At 35.1% G+C, this 27,505-nt stretch overlaps 5 protein-coding genes across 18 annotated transcripts; 3 read left to right on the forward strand and 2 right to left on the reverse strand.

Moving 5' to 3' along the window:
* Positions 1-1,302: 1,302 nt before the first annotated feature.
* On the reverse strand, positions 1,303-11,970 carry LOC136773657 (uro-adherence factor A-like). 6 transcript variants are annotated; one of them, XM_066727461.1, is made up of 11 exons: positions 11,772-11,818; positions 11,572-11,644; positions 11,216-11,277; positions 10,933-11,112; positions 10,744-10,866; positions 10,604-10,684; positions 10,403-10,535; positions 4,663-10,336; positions 3,573-4,576; positions 3,122-3,485; positions 1,303-3,021 (listed from the first exon to the last, which is right to left on the reverse strand). In XM_066727461.1, the coding sequence occupies exons 3-11, from the start codon at positions 11,232-11,234 to the stop codon at positions 2,722-2,724; spliced, it is 7,878 nt and encodes a 2,625-aa protein (XP_066583558.1). In that variant the 5' UTR covers positions 11,235-11,277; positions 11,572-11,644; positions 11,772-11,818; the 3' UTR covers positions 1,303-2,721. The 6 variants fall into 6 exon arrangements, with proteins under 6 accessions (XP_066583558.1, XP_066583557.1, XP_066583554.1 ...); XM_066727460.1 differs by having other exon boundaries at positions 4,663-10,315; positions 10,744-11,112; XM_066727457.1 differs by having other exon boundaries at positions 10,744-11,112.
* A 105-nt stretch (positions 11,971-12,075) lies between these two features.
* On the forward strand, positions 12,076-13,531 carry LOC136773661 (transmembrane protein 17B-like). Of its 8 annotated transcripts, none has more exons than XM_066727471.1 (5): positions 12,076-12,448; positions 12,520-12,745; positions 12,847-12,888; positions 12,953-13,233; positions 13,296-13,531. In XM_066727471.1, the coding sequence occupies exons 2-5, from the start codon at positions 12,682-12,684 to the stop codon at positions 13,527-13,529; spliced, it is 621 nt and encodes a 206-aa protein (XP_066583568.1). In that variant the 5' UTR covers positions 12,076-12,448; positions 12,520-12,681; the 3' UTR covers positions 13,530-13,531. The 8 variants fall into 8 exon arrangements, with proteins under 8 accessions (XP_066583568.1, XP_066583566.1, XP_066583570.1 ...); XM_066727473.1 differs by having other exon boundaries at positions 12,077-12,745; positions 12,953-13,056; positions 13,120-13,233; XM_066727470.1 differs by having other exon boundaries at positions 12,077-12,191.
* A 258-nt stretch (positions 13,532-13,789) lies between these two features.
* LOC136773660 (glycolipid transfer protein) lies at positions 13,790-15,070 on the reverse strand. Of its 2 annotated transcripts, none has more exons than XM_066727468.1 (6): positions 15,005-15,070; positions 14,614-14,785; positions 14,471-14,526; positions 14,281-14,399; positions 14,056-14,206; positions 13,790-13,970 (listed from the first exon to the last, which is right to left on the reverse strand). In XM_066727468.1, the coding sequence occupies exons 1-6, from the start codon at positions 15,035-15,037 to the stop codon at positions 13,791-13,793; spliced, it is 711 nt and encodes a 236-aa protein (XP_066583565.1). In that variant the 5' UTR covers positions 15,038-15,070; the 3' UTR covers position 13,790. The 2 variants fall into 2 exon arrangements, with proteins under 2 accessions (XP_066583565.1, XP_066583564.1); XM_066727467.1 differs by having other exon boundaries at positions 14,281-14,402.
* A 383-nt stretch (positions 15,071-15,453) lies between these two features.
* Positions 15,454-18,162, forward strand: kel (kelch protein). The gene is made up of 9 exons (XM_066726590.1): positions 15,454-15,686; positions 15,777-15,923; positions 16,054-16,458; positions 16,521-16,774; positions 16,848-17,075; positions 17,166-17,338; positions 17,422-17,562; positions 17,651-17,906; positions 17,975-18,162. The coding sequence occupies exons 1-9, from the start codon at positions 15,604-15,606 to the stop codon at positions 18,160-18,162; spliced, it is 1,875 nt and encodes a 624-aa protein (XP_066582687.1). The 5' UTR covers positions 15,454-15,603.
* Positions 18,163-18,198: 36 nt separating this feature from the next.
* LOC136773167 (GATA zinc finger domain-containing protein 14-like) lies at positions 18,199-22,313 on the forward strand. Its single transcript, XM_066726591.1, has one exon. The coding sequence runs from the start codon at positions 18,199-18,201 to the stop codon at positions 19,822-19,824; it is 1,626 nt and encodes a 541-aa protein (XP_066582688.1). The 3' UTR covers positions 19,825-22,313.
* The last annotated feature ends 5,192 nt before the right edge of the window (positions 22,314-27,505 follow it).

A 27,505-nucleotide genomic window follows, 5' to 3' on the forward strand; every position in this document is an offset into this window, starting at 1 on the left:
TGTTAATTCTTATCTAAAGAAGAATTGTGGTCTTCATTGATCAAACAAGATAAAAAGTTACACAAAATTTCCAGTTGCATCATTTCACGCGAGTTTCGAGAAAATTTTGAAGCTTCTGTTGAATATAGTACGTATCATAGAAGGGCAAATAGACTTTAAATACATTATTGTTTTTTTTTATTATTAATGTTAATAATTTATATAATAACATGAATAAATTCGTTGTTAATAAGTTATTTCGAAGGGAGAATGAAGTAAGCAAACCAGGAAAAACTTGGAAATAAATAAAAATAAAGAGTTTCTTTGTGTATTATTGGTAGTGTTGTAATAATTATTGTCAGGTTTTGACCTTATCGACAATGTTATCTTAAAGAATTTACACTGTAGATACAACGATCGTACGATACTACGAAGTTTTAACTAAGTTGCAGACTTAAGGTGACAATATCATAAGATTTGAAAATAAATGAGTGATCTCGGGCAACTATAATCTCAGCAATCTTTCCAATAATACATCTGTTCCAATTCCTGCTGCACATTATTGTTGAATCGAGATGTACTGCGTCCTTTTGCAAACTTGATGCATCCAGTAAAATTACTTTAAAATAAAATGCAAACTTTTAGTTATATCAAATGAAACTTTCAGTTTCAGGTGATAAATAGTAGCTTCGAAAAATAAATTTTTGCTTATATAAATCTTATTTATTAATATAACTTTCAAGATGGATGTAACAATCTTAATTGCAATGGTACGCTGTAACTTATTAAATTACTGAATTTCCAAAATGAGCAAATTCTGCAATAAAGTGCATTTCACTTTTATCATTCTCCTAACTCCCTCTTTTTGCTCATCTTTTGAAAATTGCCAAACGCAACATCCGTAAAAAACGCATATTAATAATTAACCGTTAATCATTATGTGTTCCAGGTATAATAAATATTTATTAAATTGATCTAAGAATAATAAAGAAACTGGATTACCATGTGCTTCCTAAAGAAAATGAATTAACGACTAACAATAGGAGAACTTTCTTCAATGAAGTTGAAGTCTAAGTCTTTTCACTAGGAAGTATAAGTACTTCTTAAAATATGTATAGTTTAATTGCTTTAAAAAAATTAGTGCGATTATCTTGAAAATAAAATTCGCTTAAGCATTATTCAATGTTGAAAACAAAATTAAAACCAAAATATTTAATCTGTTATAGGTTTCAGTAATTAGTTCAACAAATGCTTAAGGTCAAAGAGTTATTAAAAAGTATGTTAATTAAAATAAATTTATTTTAATTAAATGCAACGGAAAATTTCAATACAATTGACATTGATAAAGTGGCTGTAAATTACACCGAAAAACATTAGTCTCTAATGTTGATTAAAATGGTCATTGGACAAGTTTTCATAATTATATTAATTAACATTAAAGACTAAATTTCTCTAAGCGTGGACACAAAATCGTTCAAGCTATTATGAGAATAGGTTTAACGCGAATTTCACTATTACTCTGATTGTACAGAATGAAGTCTTGATTGCCAGTACAATTTACAAAGCCCACGCAAATAAATTCACGTCCGTTGACTTTATTGAGAGCGGTCGGACTGCTTTTGGTAAGAAATTATAAGCGCCAGAGATAAATAGTTTCCTTTTTCAGCAAGGGTTTGTTGTTTTGATAGAAAAAACGTAGAATTTATTGCCCTTAATTAACGTCATCTTTTTAACTGTGCTGCAGTCGCGCATAAGATGTAGTCATCTACTGTAAACTTAACGACTGACTAATATATTTATATTTCAATTATTTAAGATTTTATGAGATATTTTACAAACCAATTGACCATGCAAATAAGGTCAATTATTTCAAGAAACATGTTTTTCTCCTTGAGACTCTCAGAACATCTAGATATCCGAGATCGCTATCCACTAATTTGAATCACGTATCGTTATCGTTATAACTTTCCATGATCTTCTGTTTTTTAATCCCTTCCTTAAATCGTATTATATAGTTTTGGCTCGTTAAAAGTAGAACCTTCTAATACCGCTTGCAGGAGTACTTCTTTAAATAAGTCTACTAAAATATCATCTAATTATTTTATTGGAATTAACAATAAAACTGACTTATGCAAATCAATATTAACCCTATCGTCATGTACATGGATATAATAATTATTTACAAGGTAATATTTATGCTAGGACGCCAAGAATATACATTCGCTTCAGAATTCATTACGCCTATAAAAAAATAACACGTAATAATTTGTTGAATTTTTAAACTTTTCGCATTCCAAAATAGCAAAACTTTAAGCTTTTCAAGGTTTTCTTGGCAAGAAACCCCGTTTACCATTGTTGTTATTCATCGCGTACCATTCACCACTCTTATCAAGGTTAATATATTTTTAATACAAATCAATTAAACTATAAAATTATAAAGACACGCTGATCTTATCAAAGGCGATTATGTACAACGGACAAGATAATAATTATTAATTGTACCTAATTTTTATACCTTAAGGAATATTAATCTTATGAACAAAGCAAGGCCTTCTGTACAGATTAGCCTTCGTTAAAAATATTCCTTTCATTGGCAAATTCAGTACATTTGTAAAAGTAAAAAATCTGAATTCTCTTTTTACGTGCAAACTGTAAGTATACAAAAATTTAACTTTATATTTAAACGACTTGTAGATCTTTTAGCTGGAGGATAGGATGTTTAATTAGCAATTAATAGGATTTTTATGCCTTGCCACAAGGTTGAATTGTGTAATTCAAGGGGGGTGGTGGTATCAGCAAAGGTAGAGGAGTAGGTGGTGGAGCTTGGGTTTGTACTGTTGGTGTTAAAGAATTAATCTGAGAAATTTCAGTGGGCTTAGAAGATGTGCTACTATAAGCAGATAAATAGCTCGGCCAGAGATGAGGCGGTGGAGGTGAACCAGGTGGTGGAGGTGGTGGCGAACGGTCGTCCAACTCATCGGAATCTTCCAGCATCGCGCTCAAAGGACTCATGCGCGGCTTCTTCAATGCGATAATTTTTACCTAATTAAACCACGAGTAATTATAGTAGCCATTAAAAATTATAAAATTCCATTACGTTTTATAATTTTACATTAACTATGTGCCATTTAAAAATGCTTACCTTAACCTTCTTCTTTGTTTTAGGAGGTTTACTCCTCTTCTGCTTTTTCCTATTTTTCCGGGATCTTGACCTCTTGCTATCTCTCGAGGAAGCTACTGGAGGTGGAGGAGAAGGCATATCACCTTCACCTCCACTTGGGCTAGTTCCCTCACCCGGTCTAATACCATCGGCAAATTGCACCGATTTCTTTCTTGACCTTATTCTCGTAGCCAGAAGCATAGTTCTTCTCCTTGATCTCCTACCTGACTCATTTTCGTCGTTGAAATCGTTAGTCTCGTTTACTTCAGCTTCTTCCTGTTCTGAGCCATCATTGTCTACGTCCAAGTTTAATAAATCCAGATCACCATTAATCATCGACTCCCTTCTGCAAGTTAAGCATTAATTATTAAATTTGTATCGTTATTTTACCAATATTAAACATATTATATTTTTGTGTATATATGTTAATTACCTAAAACCTGGTGAAACGAGAATTCCCTTTAACGGTGGTTGTGGTAATAGGGGATAATCTTTTACCTCTATTACAATTGTAGGCTTGTCAGCATCAGCCTCGGCTCCTAAATCGTCGATTCCTTCGTTATTACGACCTGCCACGCGCATCGCTATTTTATCTTCGTCCTCCTCATCCTCTTCTTCATCATCCTCTGGCTCTTCGTCATCCTCGTCATCGTCGTCACCTTCAGGCTCATCCTCCTCCTCCTCTTCCTCATCCTCTTCAGCTACAGGATCAGTTTCTGATGGTAATGTCAAGAAACTTTCTTCCTCCTTCTCCGTTATCTCTGACGATTGTTCCTCGGCTCGATCATTTGTAGACAGGTCATCGTCCTCAGCAATGGACATTCTTCCTCTTTGCTTCTCTAATAGCTTTTCATTCTTAGTAACTTTTTCCAGATATTTACGGGCGCGCTGATTGATCCTTTCAATCCTTTTGTGTTCCCTCTCTTTCCTACGCAACTCCCGCAACCGTTTGCGCTCCTCTCGCTCCTTTCTTCGCGTCTCTAAGATTACTTCGTAATTGTACACTGGTGCTGGCGTTTTATGTACAGTTGGTTCTATTTTAGCGTACGAGGGAGGTACTTGAGTTGGAATAGGAAGAGTATTTAATGGTACGGCTGGTAAACCAGACACTGCACTGGCGGCAATTGCAGGTAGTGGAATTGTTGGGATAGGAACTGGAACTGGAATTGGAACAGACAAAGGAGTCAAAGGGGTTGAGATTGATGACGGAGAGGGCGTACTAGCAGAAAATATAGCACCTTCCGATGGGTCGACGGCTGGAGGTGCGTTACTCCAATCCAATGGAGTAGGTACAACTTGTAGAACATTGCCAACACGAACTACTTGATTTGCTCCTCGCATAGTTGAAGACGTTGACGACGCAGCTGTTGGTTTTTCATTCCTTACAGCAGGTGTATTATTCAAGTCCGCAGGAACCACTTGCAACACGTTACCAACCTATAGAAAAATAAAAATTAGCGTCAATGTTATACAATAATGTTTTACCAAGCAGAATATTATAATTATTCAAATAAAAAACTCACTTGTAAAACAGTTGGAGGTGGCTGACGATACATCATCTGTTGTCTATCATGGGGGGGATGATTTGGAGGTGGGGACGAGAATGAGATGAGATTAGGATTGAAGCAACTGGAGTAATCCGGAGGAGGCTCTTGCCCCACTGGCTTTTTAATACCAAGCTCCAATTCCAACCTGTCGTCCAAAGACAATCTTTTAGGCGAAGTAGCAGTTGGCTCTTCAGTGCAGGGTGGATAAGTTAGATTATTTTCAGAGAAATAGTATCCATTGCCACTATCATTCTCATTGCCATAATGGAAACTGCTAGAACCAGGATCTACAGCGTCATCGATATGCATGTCTGGGTCAAGAGCAGCCGAATCTACACTTCTTCTTGGAATTCCTGTTGGCTGGACGATAGTTTCTATACGCCTGCCAAGCTCAGCAATACCTTCTGGTTTCTCAGCTTCTTCCTTCCTATTATCCCTCTCGTGGCTCCTGCTTCTCGGTGACAAAGATCTGGAGGAACGAAGCTTCTGCGCGAGCCTCGATCCATGATCGGGACTCCTCAGGCTCGATCTGGACGGTGACCTTGACCTTGTACGAGACCTTGTTCTCGTTCTGGATCTTGTTCTCGTTCTGCTTCGCGATCTGGACTCGGATCGCGATCTGCTTCTTGATCTCGACCTTGAATAGGTACCAAATTTCGGCCTTTCCCATGATCTAGACCGCGAACGCGACCTTGACCTTGACCAAGCCGAACGTCTGAATCGGTCGGAGGAGGAGGAGGAAGCAATCGGAGAGTGTCTGGATCGTGGAGATAGCACCGAAGATCTTTGTTTATCAATTTTTCTTCCACGAACAGGGTACCTCTCCAGGTCCAACTGATCCTTTTCCTTCTCCCACTGTCTATCACGACGTACAATAGGCTTAGCTCTATCGTCGTCCCGATAATAATTTCTATTTTCATAATCCAAACTGGTTTCTTGTTGCTCGTTATAGTCACCTTTGTACTCACTCTTGTGCTCGACTTTAAACGACCGATAGGCATCCGTTTCGCTCTCTTCTCTGTACCTGCTACGTTTGCGTTCGAGCTTCTGATTTCTTTCTCGTAGGATCTCCATCGGATCGTACGGACGCGCTTCCTTTTCCCTCTCAGAGCTGTTGTATTTCCGTTTATACCAATCGTCTCGACTAGTCTTAGAATTACCTTGAGCCCTCGGAGGATTCTTCTCACCGGTGGTGTTGTGAGAAAATGGACTACGCTGGAATCTCCGATCCTCCGATACCCTTGACCTTGAGAATCTATCCTCCTCGGACAATCTTCGTTCCCTGTCTTTGGACCTAGGACTTCTGCTCCTACTTCTGCTTTTACTCCAACTACGACTGTGCCTTCCGCCATAAGCCCTATCGCGCTCCTCCCAAGAAGGACTCCTACTCGTCTTGCTCTTTCTGAAAGGACTCGATCTCCTTCTGGAAGCAGGCTCCCATTTCGATGACTGGTTATCTCTTCTTTTATCACGATCATAGCTTCTAACGTCTCTACTGTCTCTCAATCTTCTGTCTTTATCTCTTTGATCATATTGCTTCTCATCATCCCTGGGACTTCTCTTCAATTCTTTATCTGACAATTGTCTCTTTTCACCAGCCTTCAGTCCAATGTCATACGGTATGTATTCCCTCATACGATCAGTCAGCTCCGTTGAGTTCATCAAAGGCTCCGCATTTGCCAAAGATTTTTTCGCAGGAAGCAAATTATCCTTACCATCAAAACTAACGTTTGAAGCAGTGTTAAGATCATCGTTTGAGCTTGATTGCGGAATATCAAAACGATCCGCCTCCACGTCTGGTTCATTGTCCAGATCATCCACTTTTTTCTTGAAATCGTCGCGTGTCTTTTCTTTTTGTTCAGCTTGCAATGCGCATGACTGAAGGAGCTTCTTCTGAATGGTGAGCAGAGCTGCTGCTGGATCCTGTAAAGTTTCTAAAAGACGCTTACCTCTGCCAGGTTCACTGGAACGTCGAATTAGAAGCTGTTTAGGAATCAGCTTAAGTGGAATTACTGCTTTAGACTCACTCTCCTCGCTCTCTTTAGTTTTAGGACTCTCTCTGGAAACTTCACTGAACGTACTGAAGCTCTTATTGCTGGATTGTCCTCGTGAGTCGTCCGACTCAAATTCAGCAAATATGTCCATTCGTGAAGCTTTATCATTTGACAGTTTGGACAGGACATCGAATTCATCTGCAATGTCACCCACAGCTTCATCTTTGCTAGCGATAAGTGGCGTTTTATTATCCTCCTCGATATCGTTGGCCTCTTTGCTGTTGGTTGAATCCTTCGTGCTATCACTGCTTTCGTCGCTTTCTTGACTAGCGTCCGAAGCTGGTGAACTGGGACTGTACAAATCGGCAGGCTTCTTTTCGTGCAAACCCAAATTTAATTTTAATATTTCATCCAACTTATGTTTCTTTGTAATTTGTTGGACGTCAGTTTGGTCGGATTGTTTCGTTTCTAGAGTGAGAGGTATAACAAGCTTGTTCTCATCAGGAGTGCTGGATTTATCCCTGAAGGCATCTTTGTCTCTGGATGCATCCGAGGATTGATTAGAGATGGTAGATTCTAATGTTTTAGGCCATTCAGTGTACTCCTCTTCCCACATAACAGACGTAGGATCTTTAATGGAGGATTTATCGTCATTAGAGCCCATATCCCAGCGGCTCTTCTTACCCTTTCTAAGATCCTTTTTGTCATTAGTTTTCGTAGATTCATCTATGGTAGATTTTACTAGAGCTGCGGGCGTTTCGTACCATTCAGTATCGTTTGCTTTTCCTTTAAGGACGCTGGGAGAATCGCTTATGCTCAGCTCATCCTTTTTCTTATCAATATCAGCCAAGAAAGTCTTCATCAACATCAGTTCTTCCTTTTCACCCTCATCTCGTTCTTCTTCCCATATTCTAGACGTACATAACCGATCCTGTTTCTTCCTCTTACTCTCCTTCACAACTTCTTTCTCTATCGCAATATAAGTATCTGTCTCTTTATCATACCTAACTTCCTTGTCTAATTTTTTTAACGTACCTCGGCTATTCTTTCTCTTGCGTTCCTTCAAAACCGCATTTGGAGGTGCCTCCAAACTGTCCACTTCCCATTGGTCAGCAAATATATTCCTCTGCCGAGCTTCCATTTCTAATTGCGTCAAAGACAATACGTTCAATGTGTCGAATTCTGTTTCTCCCCATTTCAATTTCTTTTCCGGTTCTTCCTTATGACTCTTTTTCTCCCAGTTGGCGAGAAATTCCGTGTTACTCCTCTTTTCACCGTCTCGCTTTTTCTTTTTCCTAATCGTCGAGTCACGATCGCTGTCACTCTTCTCCTCGATCAACTTTTCGCTTTCCTTTATATCCCCTTTATGCATTTCGCCCCTTTCCTTGTCATGCAAATTTTCCAATATTGGCAGGAGACTAATTTTGGGCGTCACGTCGTTCTTCTGACGAGGCAACAAATTAGCATCTAACTCCCATTCTCCCAAATAAGATTCTCGAGTTTTACTCGAGGTCTCTTTGTCGACAAGATCACTCTTCGGCCAACTATCTTTTTTTCGTGACATTCTGTTATCGACATCCACTTCCTGCTTGACCTTTATGGATGAACTGTCGCAAATTATTGCATCTTTTATTCCTACCGCTTCAGTGTTCGTCTTTGTGTTTATCAAAGCTTTAGGGATTAAATCTTTTTTCCTAGCTACCTTCCCCAGTTTTGATTTTTTCTTTAGAGCCTTTCTCTTCTTCCTCTCCAGTTTTTCATCCTGATCACTGCTGCTGGAGTCAGTGCTCATTTTTCTCTTACGCTTTCTCTTATTTTTCGAAGCCCGTTTCGCTTTCTTTTTCTTCTTTTCTGATTTCCTTTTCTTCTTTCGTCGTTTACGCTTCTTCTTATCGTCGGATGCAGAAGAATCATCGCTACTACTGGTACTGCTAGTATCGCTACTATCGGATTCCGACGTGCTGGACCCAGTCCGACGCTTCTTTGACGAACGATTATCGTCCGAATCGGAGTTACTCGACGAAGACAAAGAATCGGAGCTGTACGTGCTTGCTTTTCTCTTCTTTCGTTTCTTCTTCCTTTTCTTAACAACTTTTGCATCCGAATTCTCATCGCTCATACGCTCCACCTTTATTCTGACATTTTCCCAATCGCTGGGTATGGAACGAGACTCCTCTAAGTCGTTTTCTTTATTAACACCTTCTACCCCATTTTCCACCTCGCCAGCATCAATTTTCATGACTGGCTCACTTCTCAAGTTCGACTCCACTGAGTTGACTTTATTGCTCTTAATCGAAAGCGACTCCTCGTCACTCCCTTCGTCATCGGTTTGTTTTTCATTTGTTTCAGTGTCTAAGTAATTCTTAGTTTCTGGAGAATTCGTGCCCAAGTTAAACTCGTCGTAATTTGAAGAAGCCTGGCTTGCCAACGGCACTATGGGAGATGAATTGGGTTTTTGTACATCACCAGTCGATGGATCAGTGCTGACCATTTTTATGAATTGCTCGTATTCCGAAGCCAGTTTATCGACCCCTGTTGACTTTACTGAAGAAGTTTCTGGGGATTTATCGTTAGTACTAGTTTCTTTTGTACTGACGCTGACATTGTCTTCCTCTAGAGTGACTTTTGTATCATTCTTCGAGTCTGACGTGTCTTCATTCGACAAAGATGGCTCTTCTACAACTTTCTCCGAATGTTTATCGTTCTTTGAAATTTCTATTACTTCTTCGGATTTTTCTGTTTGTTTTTCTTCATCCTTATCCGCCGAGGGAAGTTCTTCGTCTTCGCTATCCCATTTAGACTTAGGTAATTGTACACTGACGGAAGCTTGCAAATTATCACTCTTAGATATTTTCAGTTTTCTAAACCATTCACGATGCTCTTGAAATTCAGTCGATCCTTCTACATATTGTTGCGTACCAGTAGCTTCACATATTTCACGCATCTTTTCACGTTGCTCAGTGGAAACTAGTTGAAAAAGTTGCTCAACTTTTAACATCAAAGAGAATCGTGGATTTTCGCAATAAAGAACCTGAGAGGTTTTTCCGCGCTTTGTTACTTTTATTGATTCAGGAGGATATTCCTTGGGTCCATCCAAGCCATCTATGACAAAAGGTAAACGCTTGACACGATTATCGCTAAGCATTAACATTTGTTCCAAACATTGCACACAATCTTCAGGCGCTTTAATCTTCTCTGATTTATCTAAATAATTTTTTCTTCTAAAACTAATCATTTCATCTATTGTAATACCAGCCTTTTTTAAATCAGTCCACGAATTACATTTTAACAATATCTTTTCTCTTTCTTTAGATATAGAGGCTTCCAATGATTTTTCCTTTTCATTTTTTTCTTTCACTTCTATTACTTTTTCTTTTTCCTGATTGTTATCCTGTTTTTCTTTTTTATCTACAGACGGTGTTGCCTTTTCTTTTGTATCTTTATCACGCTTGTCCTTGACATCTTCCTTTTTATCACGATTGCTATCAGTCTGGCCACTATTTCGTTTTTCTTGTTTATCCTTTTTCTGCCTTCCTTTTTTCTCCAAATCTTTTTCTTGTGATTTTGACTTTCGACTCAATCTATCATTTTTGTTATAACGTTCCTTACTACTCCTTCTACTTTCATTTTTATCACTTTTATTTTGGCGATTTCGTCTGTAAAGAATAACAATTAATTTTTTCTTGATAATAAATTTTATATATTTAATCATATCAATATACCTTTCATTATATCTATAAATGACAGGCGATCTCATCTTCCTATTTGAATAACCCATATTGCGTCTATTCTTGTCCTTTAATTGTCTGGTATTAAAGTACTGTCTACTATTTCCTCTACCATCTTCCCCACTTGCTGTTCAAAGAAATTAATAAACATTATTATACCATGTATAAAAATAAAAAGGTTATCATGGAACTTACCAGCAGCCATTGCAGTTGCCAATAGCAGTTTATTCTTAGCTTCTTCTCTTACAATTTCTTCTATTGCTAAAATTTTCTCTCCTATAGGAAAAAATTGTTTTTAAAATATGTATTAACAAGAGAGAAGAATAATAGGTTACCTTTCTTCTTTTTTAATTTAGACACTTTTGATGAATGACGAGACTTCTTATCAGAACCCAAATCAGTCTTTTTACTTTCATTATCTTTACAAACAATAGATGCATCAGAAACATGAATTTGTCCTACTTTTGGCAACATATTAAATTTATTAGCAAATGCCATTAAACGTTTTTTTGCTTGTATTTTACCGAGAACTGGCTTAACCAGTTTTGGACTTTCAAGTCTAGACGTATCTCCATCGCTAGTTTGACCTTTCGTACTGTCTGGAGTTTCTGGCATTTGAATATCCAACAATGATATTGGAATATCAATTGTACGCTCTTTCACAGCATAGGTATTGTCATTATTAGACTCTACAGCTTCAGTATCTATAAATGAATCATAATAATTAATAAATGAATTATAAGGTGAGGTTTTATATTAGAGACATGTCTTTCACATATATAACAATTATATTTTATATTTAATTACCTTTCTTTTTTTCAGACATTGGAATATCACAATGATACTAATTACAGAAAAAATGAATGACCCTGCAAATACAAGTTATGCCTTTGTAAAATATTTTCTCTAAATATTTAGTATATTAATAAAGATACAACTATAATATCAAAGTTAAAGCATCAAAGAGCTTCACAAAAAATAAACTAAAGTAAATGTATAAAAGAGAAAATGAAAGAAAAATGACATATATCCTATGTCAATGCCCTAGAAATCCTACGAATGATAATAGAAAGAAAAATCTCAACAAATATAGAGAAGGGAATAAAAAAACGGGAAAGTAATTTTAACAGGTTATAGTATTTCACGAAAGAGTTACATTATACCTTTTCAACGTGGAGAAATGTAATCTGCTGTATTTCTATCATTAATTAGCAAGGTTGAACTATCATTTAAAATCTGTAGATAAAATTATAAGTAAAATTATCATCGGTAGCAGCCGTTTTGAAATTTTTTGTTAAAACTCTGTTTTTGTTATGATTGACAAGCTCGAGATTGAAAATTCTATTATAGTAGGTATAATTACCTAGTAGATAATGTTTAGTAGTTTTATAGGTATAAACAGAGATGAAGGGAGACACTGCTCATGGACGTTTGCGCGGCGTGTCCGCGCACGAGCCGCCGACACCGCAAAATTCTGTTGAGTTGAGTAAGGTGATGATGAGATGGATGTCGTGTCTTTTCGTCGGTGATGAGATGTTTGCCAGCGCTGTCTAGTGGTTGCCAGTGGTTGCTACTTGCTAGTTGCCACTGTTGCCAGTAGTGAAATAACTAGTGTTTCAGTTACTTCACCGCTAGATAGCGCTGACAAAATCCTCCAATTTTTCGGCATCGACCGGTCGTCAACAGCGATGGCCGATGACTGATTTCCCTTCGTCTCTAGTATAAACAGAAATATAATATAATATTTATAATAGAATTCTGTTTAACTTTATAAATTAAACAGGTATACAATGGTTTTTACATCCAACACACAATCTGACAAATAGTCATGCACTTGCTTATGTTTTCTTTTTAATCGTTTGCTCATGTTCTGGTCTTTAACTACTAACCTAACCCTAACGGCCTAACCGTCCTAGCTGTCTGGACGATACTCCTTAGCTAAGGCAAGCTAAATAGTAGTACCTAATCAACCAAATATATGCATTAACTTATACCAACTAACAAATACAATAACCAAACACATTCGACCAACATTTTTGTGTCAGTAAACTATAAAAAATATAGGGCCGATCTCCCATTAATATGATTGTTATGTCTATAATCTTTGCCAGTCGTTGCGGCGGCGTGGGTGGGAGTCTTCGTCTTTGAACCGTCGACTCAATTACTCACTGCACAGTGCACACCAACGGTGTTCCAATTGGTGATTGCGGGACAACGGATGATAGCGAATAATCCAAACAGAGCAACGGTGCTGTGTGGTTGTATTTTGTATCATGTTTCATGCAAATGCATGTCGTACATTTTACTGTACCGACTTAAATCAATTAAATATTAAGAGTTAATTATACAATTTGTATATATAAAAATTACCGAGTGCAATTACTTTTATATAATGCTAAAGACATCAATAACGAACGTATCAAATCATATATTTCCAGGTTTAATTTACTATGATCAAAAAGAAAAATTTTATGAATTGGGTAAAGTTCAACAATAACACTTATTAATTTTTTTAAAATAATATTTGTCAAATATAATTTTTAGGAAACCAAGTTAGATCCAATTTGCCACTTCAGATGGCCTTATATTTTAATGTATGGGTATTACCCATTTGGTTCATTGTTCTTTTAATTGACATAGATGATAAGGTGAATTTTAATTTTGGAGCTTTATTGTTTAATTCTGATTTTATGGCCTTTAATGTTTTCCAGTATTATTACTTATCCGATGCCTACAAATTTATTACTGTAGCAGTATTTCTTGTAGTTTCTGTTTTGGAATGCGCAAGATTATATTTAGGATATAAAGGAAATTTACAAGAAAAGGTATTATAAATGTTAAAAGTAGAGTAAATTAAAACAAGCTTTCTAACCATTTAATTTATCAGATTCCAGAACTGGCAAGTTTTTGGTTATTGTCAACATTAATACAATTCCCATTGGAAATTTTCCTCCTACTGGATAACAATACAAGATTTCAAATAATAAGAATTGCTATTAGTGGATTGATGTTAAGTCTTCTAATCATAGAAATAATAGCAGGTACAATTGCTTTAAAAACTTTGGCTGATTATCATGCAAAGAGATTCTATGTAGCACAATTGTATGGGATAAATCGTTGACTAATACATATAATAATAATACATATAGGCTATGTTATGCTATTGACTGTAAGTACTGAAAATCTATAATTTGCAAAACATTAAATTTACAATATGTTTTCAGTACTTACACTCAATTTCAGAACACAATCATAATACTCTTTATAAGTTTCTACTATTTCTATCCTGCAGAAAAAGTACTGTAAATATTTGTGCTAATAATTTAAATCATAAGATACTTGTGTTTTGTCCAGCAACAATGGTGATTTAAATAACTAATCATTAAACTCTTGCTTCATCCTCTAGATTATTTTCATTATAAAACTTTTGCAATACTTGTATATTCTTTCTTAGATTAATTAAAAATATTTCCAGAGATTTAATTGTACTTTCTTCATTACCCTTCTCTTCAGCTAAGGCTTTCAGCAACTGACTACGAGTTGGAACCATCCTTGATAGCAACTATACAAATTTAAAATATTAATTACAATGTGTGTAATTCCTCTACCAATAAAATTTCCTATACTTGAATATTATAAAAATATACCCCAAATAGTTGTTGAGACATCCAGCCATGATAACGCTCTAGTGTATCGTGATAAGCTTGTTTGAGAAATACTATCAAATCTTCAGTTTTAATCCCAGTATTATGGTCCTCAATAATTTTGTTAAAAAATTCTAAAATCATATGCAGACCTCTAAAATGTGTATTCAAATTACATTAAGCAATACAAGTATTTTATATAATATTAATAAAACATTTGCGGGGAACCTTCTTAACCACAGCAGTGCATCCATTGCAATAATGGTGTTTCCAATTGATGCCTCTAACAAAATCATATCCTGCAGAGTTGAATGAGCTACCTTATTCGCTTCATACTTATTCCTTAGCTTCTGTTACATAAAAATACTTAATTTTTGTTAATAACAATATTCTGAGATGTGTAAAATGTAATACTTACATCAATGTTTCCTTGCATATCATACTTTATAGGGGCGAATATTTTGCCAAACTTGTCTAAAAAATTCAATTACATCAATGCCCATGCGATGTTTGACAATTATTAATGATCACATTGAAGGTTATGTTGTACAGGATACACACCAATAATAGAAACAACATGACGAGCAGCTGTCAAAAATTCTTCAGTCTTTATTTTTCCATTAACTATTTCTGGGAACAGTATTCGAGGATTTTGTTGCGATTCTTCATCTATGATATAGCTAGATTCTAATGATGCCGACATTGTTGTATGGACCGCGCAGCAGATATGCGCCTGTAGGAAAACTGACTGATAAAGTAATAAGACCAGACAGGCAGGCAGGGGCCGGCACTCGGCAGCGGGCAGGGCCAGCTGCCAATTTCAACTTTTAGCGCTTTTACACAGCCAATGTAAACCAAAACAAAATCACGTATCACACACATATGTATATGTATTTATATATACCCACGGAATACGTGATTATGTTTTAGCTGTGAAAACGCTGAGACTAACATTTCTTGGATAAGACCAGACCAGAATGACCATCAGATAAGGATAAGATTTGAACAGCTGAAAGCTATTGTCGCGCGACCATGCAGCAGCGATGATTATGACATATGTGATTTACCCTAGTAGCATTTTCTGTACGGGACTTCTGCTGCAGATACTGACCTCGTCTATTTCCACTATAGAAGGGCATATGGCTCCCAGATCTGCCACGCAGAGACTTCCTGCAGAATGTCGACAGATTGCATGCAGAATCTGTACGAATTCTGGAGGTTGAAGAAACGTCGATTAGTCGGTAAAGAAGGCTATATAGGGCGTGGTAAAATGACATTCCAAATTTCCTTTTTACCAACCCACCGTTTAAAAAATGATTTTACCACGCCCTAGCCTTCTTTACCGACTAATCGACGTTTCTTCAACCTCCCAGATTCTGCATGCAATCTGTCGACATTCTGCAGGAAGTCTCTGCGTGGCAGATCTGGGAGCCATATACCCTTCTATAGTGGAAATAGACGAGGTCAGAATCTGCTCAATTTCTGTTGGTAGTTGGTAGTCTGCTGCCAGATATTAAACAGAATGATACTAGGGTAAGTATATAAACAAAAATGGAGCCTGCTAATCAGCAACAAAATTTAAGCCAAAATGTCAATAATGAAGGAAATGGGGATGGTACAGATAATAAGGGAAGGTATGTTTAGGGTTTGAACTTTCTGAGAAATAAAAATGTTTTTTAATTATTGTCAATTGTAGCAATATTACATTATTTTCAATTTTTTAGTTGTCTGTTACTTCGCTATGCAAGCCAAAACTCTTTGGATGAGAGCTCTCAAAAGCACCTACCTCGGGAAGGTGGCAAAGATAAGCCTCCATATAGAAACCATCATCATACAAATCGAGCATTTGAAGCTATAAATTCTATGAGGAAGTAAGTAAATTTCATTATTCCAAGAGATTTTTGTTTATAAAGTAAAGTTTTACCACTGAAAATGGGAAAAAGCTTATTGCCTCATTTCAGGGTTTAGCATGCTTCTTAAAACATTTGTTTGACTTTTTAGGCAAAATTTGCTCTGTGATGTAATTTTAATAGCAGATGGTGGAATAGAGGTACCAGCACATAAAATGATTTTAGCAGCATGTAGCCCATACTTTTATGCAATGTTTACAAGTTTTGAAGAACGAGATCAAGAAAGGATAACTTTGCAAGGTGTAGATCATTCAGCCTTAGAATTACTAGTTGAATATGTTTATACCGCAGAAGTTCGTGTTACTGAAGAAAACGTACAGGTTTTACTTCCTGCAGCAAATCTTTTACAGTTAACAGAAGTAAAAGATGCCTGTTGTGATTTTTTGCAATCTCAGTTACATCCTTCAAACTGCCTTGGAATAAGAGCTTTTGCAGACTTACATGGTTGCTTGGAATTACTTTCTCATGCTGATAGTTACATTGAACAGCATTTTTCGTAAGTTGTCTTAGTAGTATAATTATTGTCAATGAAATTATTTTTGCCAATTTACGTTTTAGGGAAGTGGTAGATGGTGATGAATTTCTTACATTAACTCCAGTGCAAGTATCCAAATTAATATGTAGTGATCGTTTGATGGTTGCAACAGAAGAAAAAGTTTTTGAAAGTGTGATATCATGGGTTCATCATGATTTAGAAACAAGACAGGTACATTTAGCTCAGTTAATGGAGCATGTACGGCTACCTTTATTGTCACAAGAATATTTAGTTCAACGTGTTGAAGAGGAACCTCTCTTAAAAGCTAATCTACAATGTGTGTAATACACTATATATCCTTACTTTAGAAACTTAACAAAATAAATTTCAAATGTTAATAATCTTTCTAGGTAAGGATTTTCTAATTGAAGCATTAAAGTATCATTTATTAAAAGGAGAACAAAAGTCTTTATTTAAAACTCCAAGAACAAAGCCTAGACAACCTAGAGGTCTGCCAAAGGTAATGTTGGTTGTTGGTGGACAAGCCCCGAAAGCAATTCGAAGTGTTGAATGCTATGATTTTAAAGAAGAAAAATGGTACCAGGTATCGGAATTGCCTACGCGGCGCTGCCGAGCTGGTAATTTACTATTTATTTAATACTAGTATTTATGAATACATCGTTCTTAAATCAACGAAAAAAGTACTATCCAATTATTATTTTTTACAGGATTATCTGTCCTTAATGGTCGAGTTTATGCTGTTGGTGGTTTTAATGGATCTTTACGAGTAAAAACTGTAGATATATATGATGCAGCTGCAGATCAATGGTCACCTTGTCCTGAAATGCAAGCACGACGTTCGACTTTAGGAGTCGCAGTACTAAATAATTATATATATGCCGTATGTATTCATCACCTTGAACAGTTGTTTACACCATTGCGCTACTTCCTTTCGTTGCTAAATAAAGGTGCTTGTATATTTAGGTTGGAGGATTTGATGGTTCGGTTGGGCTTAATTCAGCTGAGGTTTATGATCTCAGGACCAGAGAATGGAGGCTAATTGCATCAATGTCAACACGTCGTAGTAGCGTTGGTGTAGGAGTACTCAATGGATTACTATATGCGGTTTGTATCACTTGTCTTATTTATTAAACGAAAGACCAGTAAAGTAGCGAGAGTTATTGACTACTATTCTTATTATCCTTTAAAAAAGGTCGGAGGTTATGACGGTGCGTCACGACAATGTTTAACTAGCGTTGAATGCTATAACCCAGAGAAGGATCAATGGAAGCCTGTACCTGATATGTCAGCTCGTCGTAGTGGTGCAGGTGTTGGGGTCTTGGACGGAATTTTATATGCGGTTGGAGGACACGATGGTCCGTTAGTTAGAAAAAGTGTTGAAGCGTACAATCCAGAGACTAATCAATGGACATCTGTTAGCAATATGGCTTTATGTCGAAGAAACGCAGGTAAGTGGTAGATCATATTAATTTTTCGCAAAAACGTAATAATCTTATTTTGTCATTTTGATGCCTAGGAGTGGTCGCTTTAAACGGTCTACTCTATGTGGTTGGTGGTGACGATGGAATGTCAAGTTTAGCATCGGTTGAAGTTTATTCGCCACGAAATGACACTTGGAGCACCCTTTCAACATCCATGAGCATCGGTCGCAGTTATGCTGGAGTAGTTATTATTGACAAACCAATGGCTCCAGCGACAATGTGAGGTTTGCCATCCGCTGGGCATGCAACAGAGCCGAATATGGACCCGAGTGCCGAGATTTCGGAAGTGTCACGGGAAGCCGGGCCCAGCGGTGCGCAACTTCAAAACAATCATCAAAATGCTCCTCAAGCATATCCAGGTGCAGGACACGATTGTCAGGGGGCACGGTGTGTTTGTCAAAGATACGAAAATGGTGAATTAGCCTTAGTAGTTATGAGTCAAAATAGGAACGGTCATGATAGAGACGATGGATACCAAAATACTGGTCGCGGTGCAAGGAATGTTAACGGACGTGGAAATAGTGCTATTCGAGTCCATCCTGCTGTCAATCAGAATTATCAGAATTATCAGAATTACGCAGCTTGGGCGCGCAATCTTAGCCGTAATCGGCAACAACAGGAACCGGAAGAAAATATTTATGAAAGATTAGACAATGACGAAGATGACGATGATGAACACAATAGTGATGCTGCACGTAACGAAGCACGATTGCAAAACCATCAGAACGTCATGGAAGATCATACTTATGAAAGAATTGATAATCGTTATTCGTGTCGTGGTGGAGGACAGTGTTTTCATTACAGATATCACTTTTCGGCAAACATACCTGGTCCTAGCTTTCTAAACGATATAGATTCAAGAAATTTGAGCCAATACGATCAACCTCAGAGACATGCTTATTTAGATTCCTCCCATGCTGGGCAGCTTTGGTCAAATCGTTTGGGTAGACTAGGTCGTAATTGTTTCTCGTCTGAAAATATTTCATATGCCTCTACTAAAAGGGGCATTCCTCCGATTCCACCTTATTGCATGTGTCCACTATTCAGACGTCTGCATAGCAAATATATTCGACACAATTTTCACATTCAAAATGTAAGCAACAGACTACGATATCAGGATGGGAATAATAGTACCACCAATGGTTCGTCTAGGCATTACATTTATCAAGTTTCAAGAAATTGTCGGTGTTCATTTTGCGGTGGTGACTCGACCTACGTTAAACTGCCAATAAACTCAAATCGCCTTCCGCAGCAGCTTAGAGGAGAATGTCACTGTAGAAATGCAGCAAATTGCACTTGTAGGAATCAGACCTTTTCTAATTCAAATTCCACGATGCATATTGGCAGATACCTTGATTGGATTAATCGAGTTGGTACATCGGTTAATAATCCACTTTACGCAACAATTCATATAGGCAGATTTGATAGACCATGCGCGTCTGGCTTAAACAATTCAATTAATGGCTCAAATGGTCAAAGTTCTTCATCTGCCAATAATGATGCTAAGCCTTCTACCTCAAGTGCTGCGTCAGTGTCCGGTCCAAATGAGCCTAGTACATCAACAAATTTAAGATCTGTCTTTTCACCAGGCAATCCGTCTACTTCTAACACCAATGTATCTCGTACAAGTCGCGCAGCAATACGTCAACATACTTGTGATGACTCATGCATACGAAATGGAAATATAGCTGGGATATGCCAATTTGTAGGTCGATGCGATAGGGCAGAATGTAATCATGGCAGGTTGTCCGTACATTGGTGGTTTGTCAATAAATTTTTACCACATTGGAGTATGTATAGCAATGATAGAAATATGGGGTCCGTATCTGTAGAAGAAGAGCCACGAGAACAACAAGAGAGTGATAGTGATGAGGCTCAAAATTAATTAACTTTCAGTACATAGTCATTTTACATTTCCACAATAACATTATTCTAAAAAATGTTCGATTTTAGCCTCTTTCAACATAACTCACTATAATATCATGCATTTGAAAATATATTCTCTGTGGAAGGTATTTATTAAAGGGTTAAACGCATTTAATCTAATAAAATACTTCTTAGTACATATAAACACTGTCATTTTAAAAAAGTAAGCTAGAAGAAATTGTAATGTAGTTCCAGGTTGTGATATTTTATAAGATAATAGTTTAGCAACTTTTAATACTATTGCAAAGCTTGCTCTATTAAGATTTTGAACTGATTTTACTTGTTATTACCGTTCAAAAATCAATGGATGATTGATTGTTGATCCCTCAATGTTATATACATGTTATTCATATAGTTAATTTATAGTTGCATCTTTCTATTGATATTGTCTCTTTCTTCCTGAATGAATTATTAAATTTATATAAACTCGCTCGATTAAATTGTTTTATCAAATTTGCTGCAAACATTTAATTAACGACAAGATAGAGCTGTTATGACAACTCTTTCAACTAGCTTAAAACTAACTAACTAAACCCTGTTAAATATATTTGAAATTCTTTTCTTATATATAGGAATACATTTTCAATGTGTAAATTATTTTATTTTAATATATTGCATAAAAGAGAATTAAATGTTTGCTTATAAGTTTTATTAAAATACAATCTTAAACATATTTCTTTATACACATACATATATCTGTTTAATACTGATATTAAATAAAATAGGATTTAGTATCTTTTCATAATAGACTGTATGTGCTGCAAAAATAATCAGTATTAGGGTATTCTTATATTTCGTCCAATATCCTTGATTCTATACATGAATCGATTTCATATGGACATTTTAATTTATTGTACATTTTCTATTATTTTTTAACCATCGTGCTTTGAAAATATACAATAATACGTTTTCTAAAACTGTTTTTATACATTTACCGTGTTTATTGAATTTATCAAATTGTGTTTATTATATAAGCTTTACGTTTATCTATGATCTAAAAGATATATAATTGATACATTTCCTAGGAGGACAGCTTTAGACATATCTATACGTAGACTTATTTTTAGAAATTAAAAGATGCATATTTAATACCAATACACAAAAAGTAGATCTCATGCGCGATAAATTTGTACACCATTGATTTAATATTATATAGGACATTAAAAGATGAACCTGACCCGACGGGTTTTCAAAAAAGTCTCTCTGATGTAGCTCATCACAGCTGTGAGTGGAAAAGTCTGAATTTGTCAAATGTATATTTATTTTTTGTATTTAGTAGTGAATAATGTAAGTTCGACCGCACATACCGCGGAGTGAATAAAGTACCTTTCTGTAAATATTTTGTTTAATAAGCAGATTTTTGAACCTTGACTTGAAAATTTCCAAAAGAGACTATTAATGAGAGCATGACCTTATTTAAAAGAGCTGTAGTATAAATCGAATTTTCAAATCACGTATTACTTATATCTACACTTTGAGATAAATTAGATATTATTCTATCACTCTGATTTGCCTTCTTTCAGAGTTATTTATTTTTCATTTGCTCTTCATCTTCTACTTGTTGTAATATCATGTTTCTCGAATATGTTGAAGTTCTAATTTATTCTGGAGTTTACTATGATACATTTATCATTGCAAGGATTAAATTTTGTTATGTGGGAAGATTAAATTGTTTAAAAAATTCCAATGAATATTAAATATGATTAACATTGGAATAATTAGATCTTAATTTTTGAATCACTATTCGTCCTAACGATATCAGTGTCAAAAGTGCTCAATATAATTAACGCCCGGGCTACGTCTATTCTGGAATGTTTTTGCAAGAGTAAATGTCTCGATATTATTGTGGTAAGTGGTTTAAGCACTGAAAAGCTGATCACTCCCCCACGAACGAAGGCCAACCGCTATCACACTGGCGTTGCAACAATAGCACCATACTATGAGATTGGTTGTTGCGCCAACAGGACCATTCGTCGATTAATATGCTCCAAACCATTTCTTGTTTCTTGCCTTTTATTTGCTTATACTTCACTTGTAGTCCCACAGTGATCTCCATTCACTGTTTTCACTGTAAATAATTATTCACGATCATAGCTTATATGTATACATGCATATGATAGTTAATAGGCATTATTCTATAAGTTTATTGTCACATAATACTAACCTACTACTTAAAATTACAGGTATTTCTGCTTAATTACAAAAATTCTGTAAAGATTAAATTTGTTTAAAAACAATACCATTTTAATAAATTTTAATAATATAAAATATTATCGGTAATTGTCAGTGTGTTTTTATTGTTTCTATATGATTTTATACACACTATACGTTTTGCGCTTTAATTCGCTTAATGCCTGAAGCTTATACAGGATTTGTCATGAAAAACAACCCAGACCATGGACATAAAATTCTGTTTATCTTTGCAACCAGAAGAAATATAAATTTTTAGTATCGGACTTTTCTGTAGTGCAAATCAAAAGACGTTTCGAAAGAGTTTGATACAGCAAAAAAATATTTTTCCTAGTTACAAAGGCAAATAAAAGTTTATGTCCATAATCTGAGTCATTTCATCTGTCGAGAACCTTGCATATAAATTAAGGTATATGTATATCCTCGATCCGAGAGATCTAATGAAGTATCGAACAAAGTATTTATTTTCAAGTATCTTCATTTTCCAATTTGGCTGTAGTATATTTCACGTCTGAGAACAATCATAAAGTTACATTATTATAAAATCACTTTACTCGCAAGAAGTCAATTTGACGACATATATATATGCCAAAGAATTTTGCAAAATTTAAGCGCGAAAAAATGATTGGCCACGATTACTGTCGCACGTGAATGTCACAACCGATACTGATGTACCAATTCTTAATGTATTTTGGGGAAAAATTGAGGGCTTCACAATTTTATTCAAGGGTTTAACGGCGCAGTACGGCTTTTATTATTTAGAAAAAGAGAAAGAAACAAAGATTTGCATTGGTTTGAATGACGCGAGAACCCGAACAGGAAATATTTTGTTGCCAAGCGGATTTGGCGGTACCTTTGGCTCTTGCAGGTCTTTTTCGCAAATAGCTGGCGAGTCAGTTTAATTCCTTGGCATTTTACGGCTAATCGATTGTCTCAGGGCATTTCCTCTATAGATGTGGTAAACTGTATAGCCTTACTATACTGCTATATATATATATATATATATATATATATATAGTGACAGTGAAGTTGATTGACACAAGCGGTAAGTGCAGATCCCTGATGAAGATGCACGCGATCAGTCTTACTTTCAGGATTGTGAAGAGGAATTAAGGGGAAGGGGGAATTAATGAAATGCATCGATATACTACTGCAAATTGCAACGGATACAACTCATGTATCTGGCACAAATATAATATTCAATGATATAGGTTTGGCGCCTGAATATATATGTATATATACTCTCGTAGAATTTTTCAAATATATTACACAGAAAAAATCAATTAATCAATTTATATAATTTTTACTTCGAATATTCGCAATGAAATATTTTACCTAATCTTAATAAATATTACTTGATCGAATAAAATTTAATTTAAATTGAAACAATGTAATATTTGTTGAAATTAAGAAAACCATTTAATCGTGAGAATATATTGAAAGTAAGATTTATTTGAATGAATATTTTTATAATTCTAAAAAACAATTAAACTGATCCATCTTTCATTGCATAAGGCGACAATCACTCGTCAAAAATGAATCTGTCTCATATTTTCTTTAATTAAAGACAGCTGAAAATCAAGTATCAAGGTAAATGTGGAGTATCGATTCAAATCTCGCAAATTTCCTATTTGAGAAATTGAACTACATTTCTCACATAACTGCTTCTCGATTAATTCGTGTAATCAACGGATCAATTTACGTTCCAGCTGCGGGAAGACGAGAAATCGAGTTTATCAGGAGAGCGCGTCGCTTATTACTCGCAACGATTTTGCCACAATTTCCACCGAATCGATTCGAATAATCGATATTATAATTATTAGTTTGGTGCTTGGATTGTTGCCAAATTAATTAATGCATGCTGTATAGAGCTAAAGTGGTTATATCTATGCAAAATTGGCCTAAATTATTTCATATCAGAATTTTTAAAAATGAATAATAACTTATTAATGAATGAATGAATTTATTTTCTAAAGAATCAACTCTTGTCTGACATCTATATAAAATCGATCGTATTTACACGTAAAACACGAAACCTAAGTGATTGATTTCACCTCCAAGTTTTACGTACAAAATGATCGCGTGCGAAACTGCAGCACCATTCAAATATATGTATAACATACAACAGAAACACATGAGCTCAGTATGCGAAACCTAAGAACTCATCATATCGGTGATCATTGATATTATATTAAATCTCGTAGAAATTAAATGTAAAAATCTGACAAGTAAGATGCGTGGAAAAAATGTTAATGTTTCGTCGATGAAAATCTAGTACTCTGTTAATTATTTTTGAGTGATTAGTGCAGGTTATACCTTGTACAAACGCTGTTACACGCACAAATCGAAATGTTATCTAATTTTAATCTATAAGAGGTATAAATCAATCAAATCAAGGAATCGTTAGAACTAAGTAAGTATCTTATTGAAAATAGTGAACTTTATTAAATTAACCATAATACTTTTGAATTAAGAATGTAAAGAATAGTTTTAGCAGATAGTAATGGTTTCAAGAAGATGAAGAATAAATTCAGTCTTTAAATATTAAAAACAATACTTCATGACGATAGTTTGTTAATTCTCTCAGAGAAAGATAACTAATTTTGTATTTGTCTGTAAACGGAACAAAATTTATTTATTGTCCCTACAACTTTTTATGTCTCGAGGAATGTTCGGTATTGCAGCTATGGGGAACGAGGGTCGATCAATCTTTATATCGTTTCGAGCTTGAGCACATTGTTTATAATATAATGCATGGCAGCCGGAATATCAATGCAGGATTACGAGGAGTGGAAAGTGGGGCCGCAATAGCTCAGCCAGTCCTGCATCCAGTTCAAAGTGTGCGTTCAGAACAGAGGCTTCCTGATTCCAAGGGTAAGGAAAGGTGAATGTATAGGTAACTCCGATGTGTTAGATATAAACGTTGTGCTTTGCAAATATTCTGTCTTGCACAAGGAGTGGAGCTGGTCACTTATCTATCACGGACCTCTGCGCATGTGGCATCTGGCCCATTCAAACATCTCACACTCCCTCTTTTCCATCCACTTGTATTCCATTAAAATATTCTACTTTTATATTCTATACACACCTTAAATTTTTATCAATGAGTAAACTGGATATGAAGTAATTTTATAAAAATTTTAGAGCATAATATTTTCTGTGTAAAGATTCTCGAGTATATTTAATAATGTGGGGGTTTGATCGATTTGTCTGTTTTTTACAGTAAAGTGCAAAATTGAGCTATTTTGGGGAATTATTAAGCAGGCAACTGTTGCAATATTATTGCATTTTTTTAAATTATTTTAAACCAATTCTCTACATGACTCACCTGTGATTTGTGTTGCAGTTACACACACATATATACACCAATAAAATTAAACGTAGTCCATTCGATGTTTAACTATATACTATACGTTTGAGGATACATCTTCGACCACATTTCTTAAAATAAACATTGTCCTTATGCTGTAAGCTCTTCATATTGAACAAATGTTAAAGAAACTATTATATATGTGTATATATATATACACTACAACCAACATATATACTTTATTGTGCGGTATAATGGATCTTTGTAAGGCTATTATTTGCCTGTTTTCTCACGTATTTATTCTTCTCAATAGACGAGTATAGAATCACTTTGGTCGAAGAGTAAAAATCTGGCAGTTTATACATGTCAATATTACAAATAATTGTGCAAGCTGGTGCTATTGAATAAAATAATGGGCTTTTAGTGTGGTTTCTATTTTCTATTTACTTGCGGTAACATATATATCCCGCGCGTATCTTGTGACAGTTTAGGAAAACCATAGACAGTTTTGAAGCATCCACAATGAAAAATTCTCCTACTAATGATTCAATCAAATGATTCTTGAGAATTAAGCTGAATAATTTCTTTTTCTTTTAAATAATTGAGAAAAAAATGAATCTAGTATTGTTATCAAACTAATTTTGTAAAAAAATTATGGCAGTCATTAACAGCTTTGTAATCAATAACTATAATTATAAATTTATATTTATAATTAAACAATAATTTTGAAGTAATGATTATTAAATTCTTTTTTTATAACCCTATGTAAACTTGAAACGAGAGATATAAGTTACAAGTTGCCCACGATTTGTCGTTGTAATTTTCCAAAAATCTTTTATAGTATTACATAGGTATATTTCCTGAAGAAGTATAGTTTCTGTAGAAAATATTTTAATTCTGTTATAGCTGATTGCTTCTTGCTTCGTGTCATTGGAGGCGATAACTTCACCACACACGAATTTCTAGTGTACAAATATTCGTCGCAAACGTTTGCACTCATCTCGTGCCGTGTGTATGCTCATCGCAAGATGTCTTTAAAAATTGCTATTTGCTCTTTGCGAAACTACAAGTCGAAGGACGACAACTTACAGTACGTAGAAAGACCCTAATTAATTGAACGTAACGATAAATTTTCAAGACAATGCGAATGCTACGAAATAAATACTAAGCAATCCAAATGCAATTTTATTTTTTTCCTTGCCTTTTTCGCAGCTTTGCCCTATCAAGAATTTTTTCAACCCCCTGCCATTACTATCAACTTTTTATCCTATATGTATATATACAGTAATGGTCATATAATTAATAAGCAAACTATATTTTTTTCAATTTAAAATCCACAAATAATACGTAAAAATAATTAGAAAAAATAACTGATTTTTAGTGCATTTTTGTAAAAAAGAAATGTTTTTTATTTTTAAAAGTAGCCATTTTTTAAGTTCTGATATATTGGCAAAAAAAATGAAGAATATGGACTAGTAAATTTATAATCCTAATATCGCTTTTTCTTCTAATTATTTTTATGTATTATTTATGGATGTTATATTGAAAAAATTGGTGTCTTTAATTATGTGCCCATTACTGTGTATATATGTTTATATAATATGAATCAGATAAACTGAAAACCTGAACAACGGGCCAATTGAATTTCCTACGCTGTCAAGGTTGTACGTACGGTACTTTACAGTCACATAATTTTATAGTTGACTTAGGTTGGGTACAAACATTTTTTAATAATAAACTAGCGCGAATGTGCAAATTTCTTTGATTTACAAAAATATTTGCCAATATTAATAACCAAATGTTGTGTCGCATTGCAGACAACGATATTTTTTATTAAACTTTCAGTAGTATTCAACTGAGAAGAGGATGTGATAGTAAAGAACTATCAAATGTATATAGGATGTTTATCGCAACGGTCGTCAAGATTATTCTGGTGTTTCCGATAGCATAAGAAAAATAAATCGGATGACAATAAAAATTCAATATTTTTTAAAATCTATTTTTTAAATAAATATATTATAATAACATTTAATTTGTATTGCATATTCTGGTAGTTTATTTCAAAAGTTTCCTAAAACATTATATACCTTTATCATTTAGTCCAGTCGTTCACTATAGATACTGCTATTTGAAATTACAA

This window comes from Prorops nasuta, unplaced genomic scaffold, assembly GCF_024137725.1.
Source record: "Prorops nasuta isolate Cenicafe-Biocafe unplaced genomic scaffold, Cenicafe_Pnas_1.2 PNAS00005, whole genome shotgun sequence".
Taxonomy (NCBI): domain Eukaryota; kingdom Metazoa; phylum Arthropoda; class Insecta; order Hymenoptera; family Bethylidae; genus Prorops; species Prorops nasuta.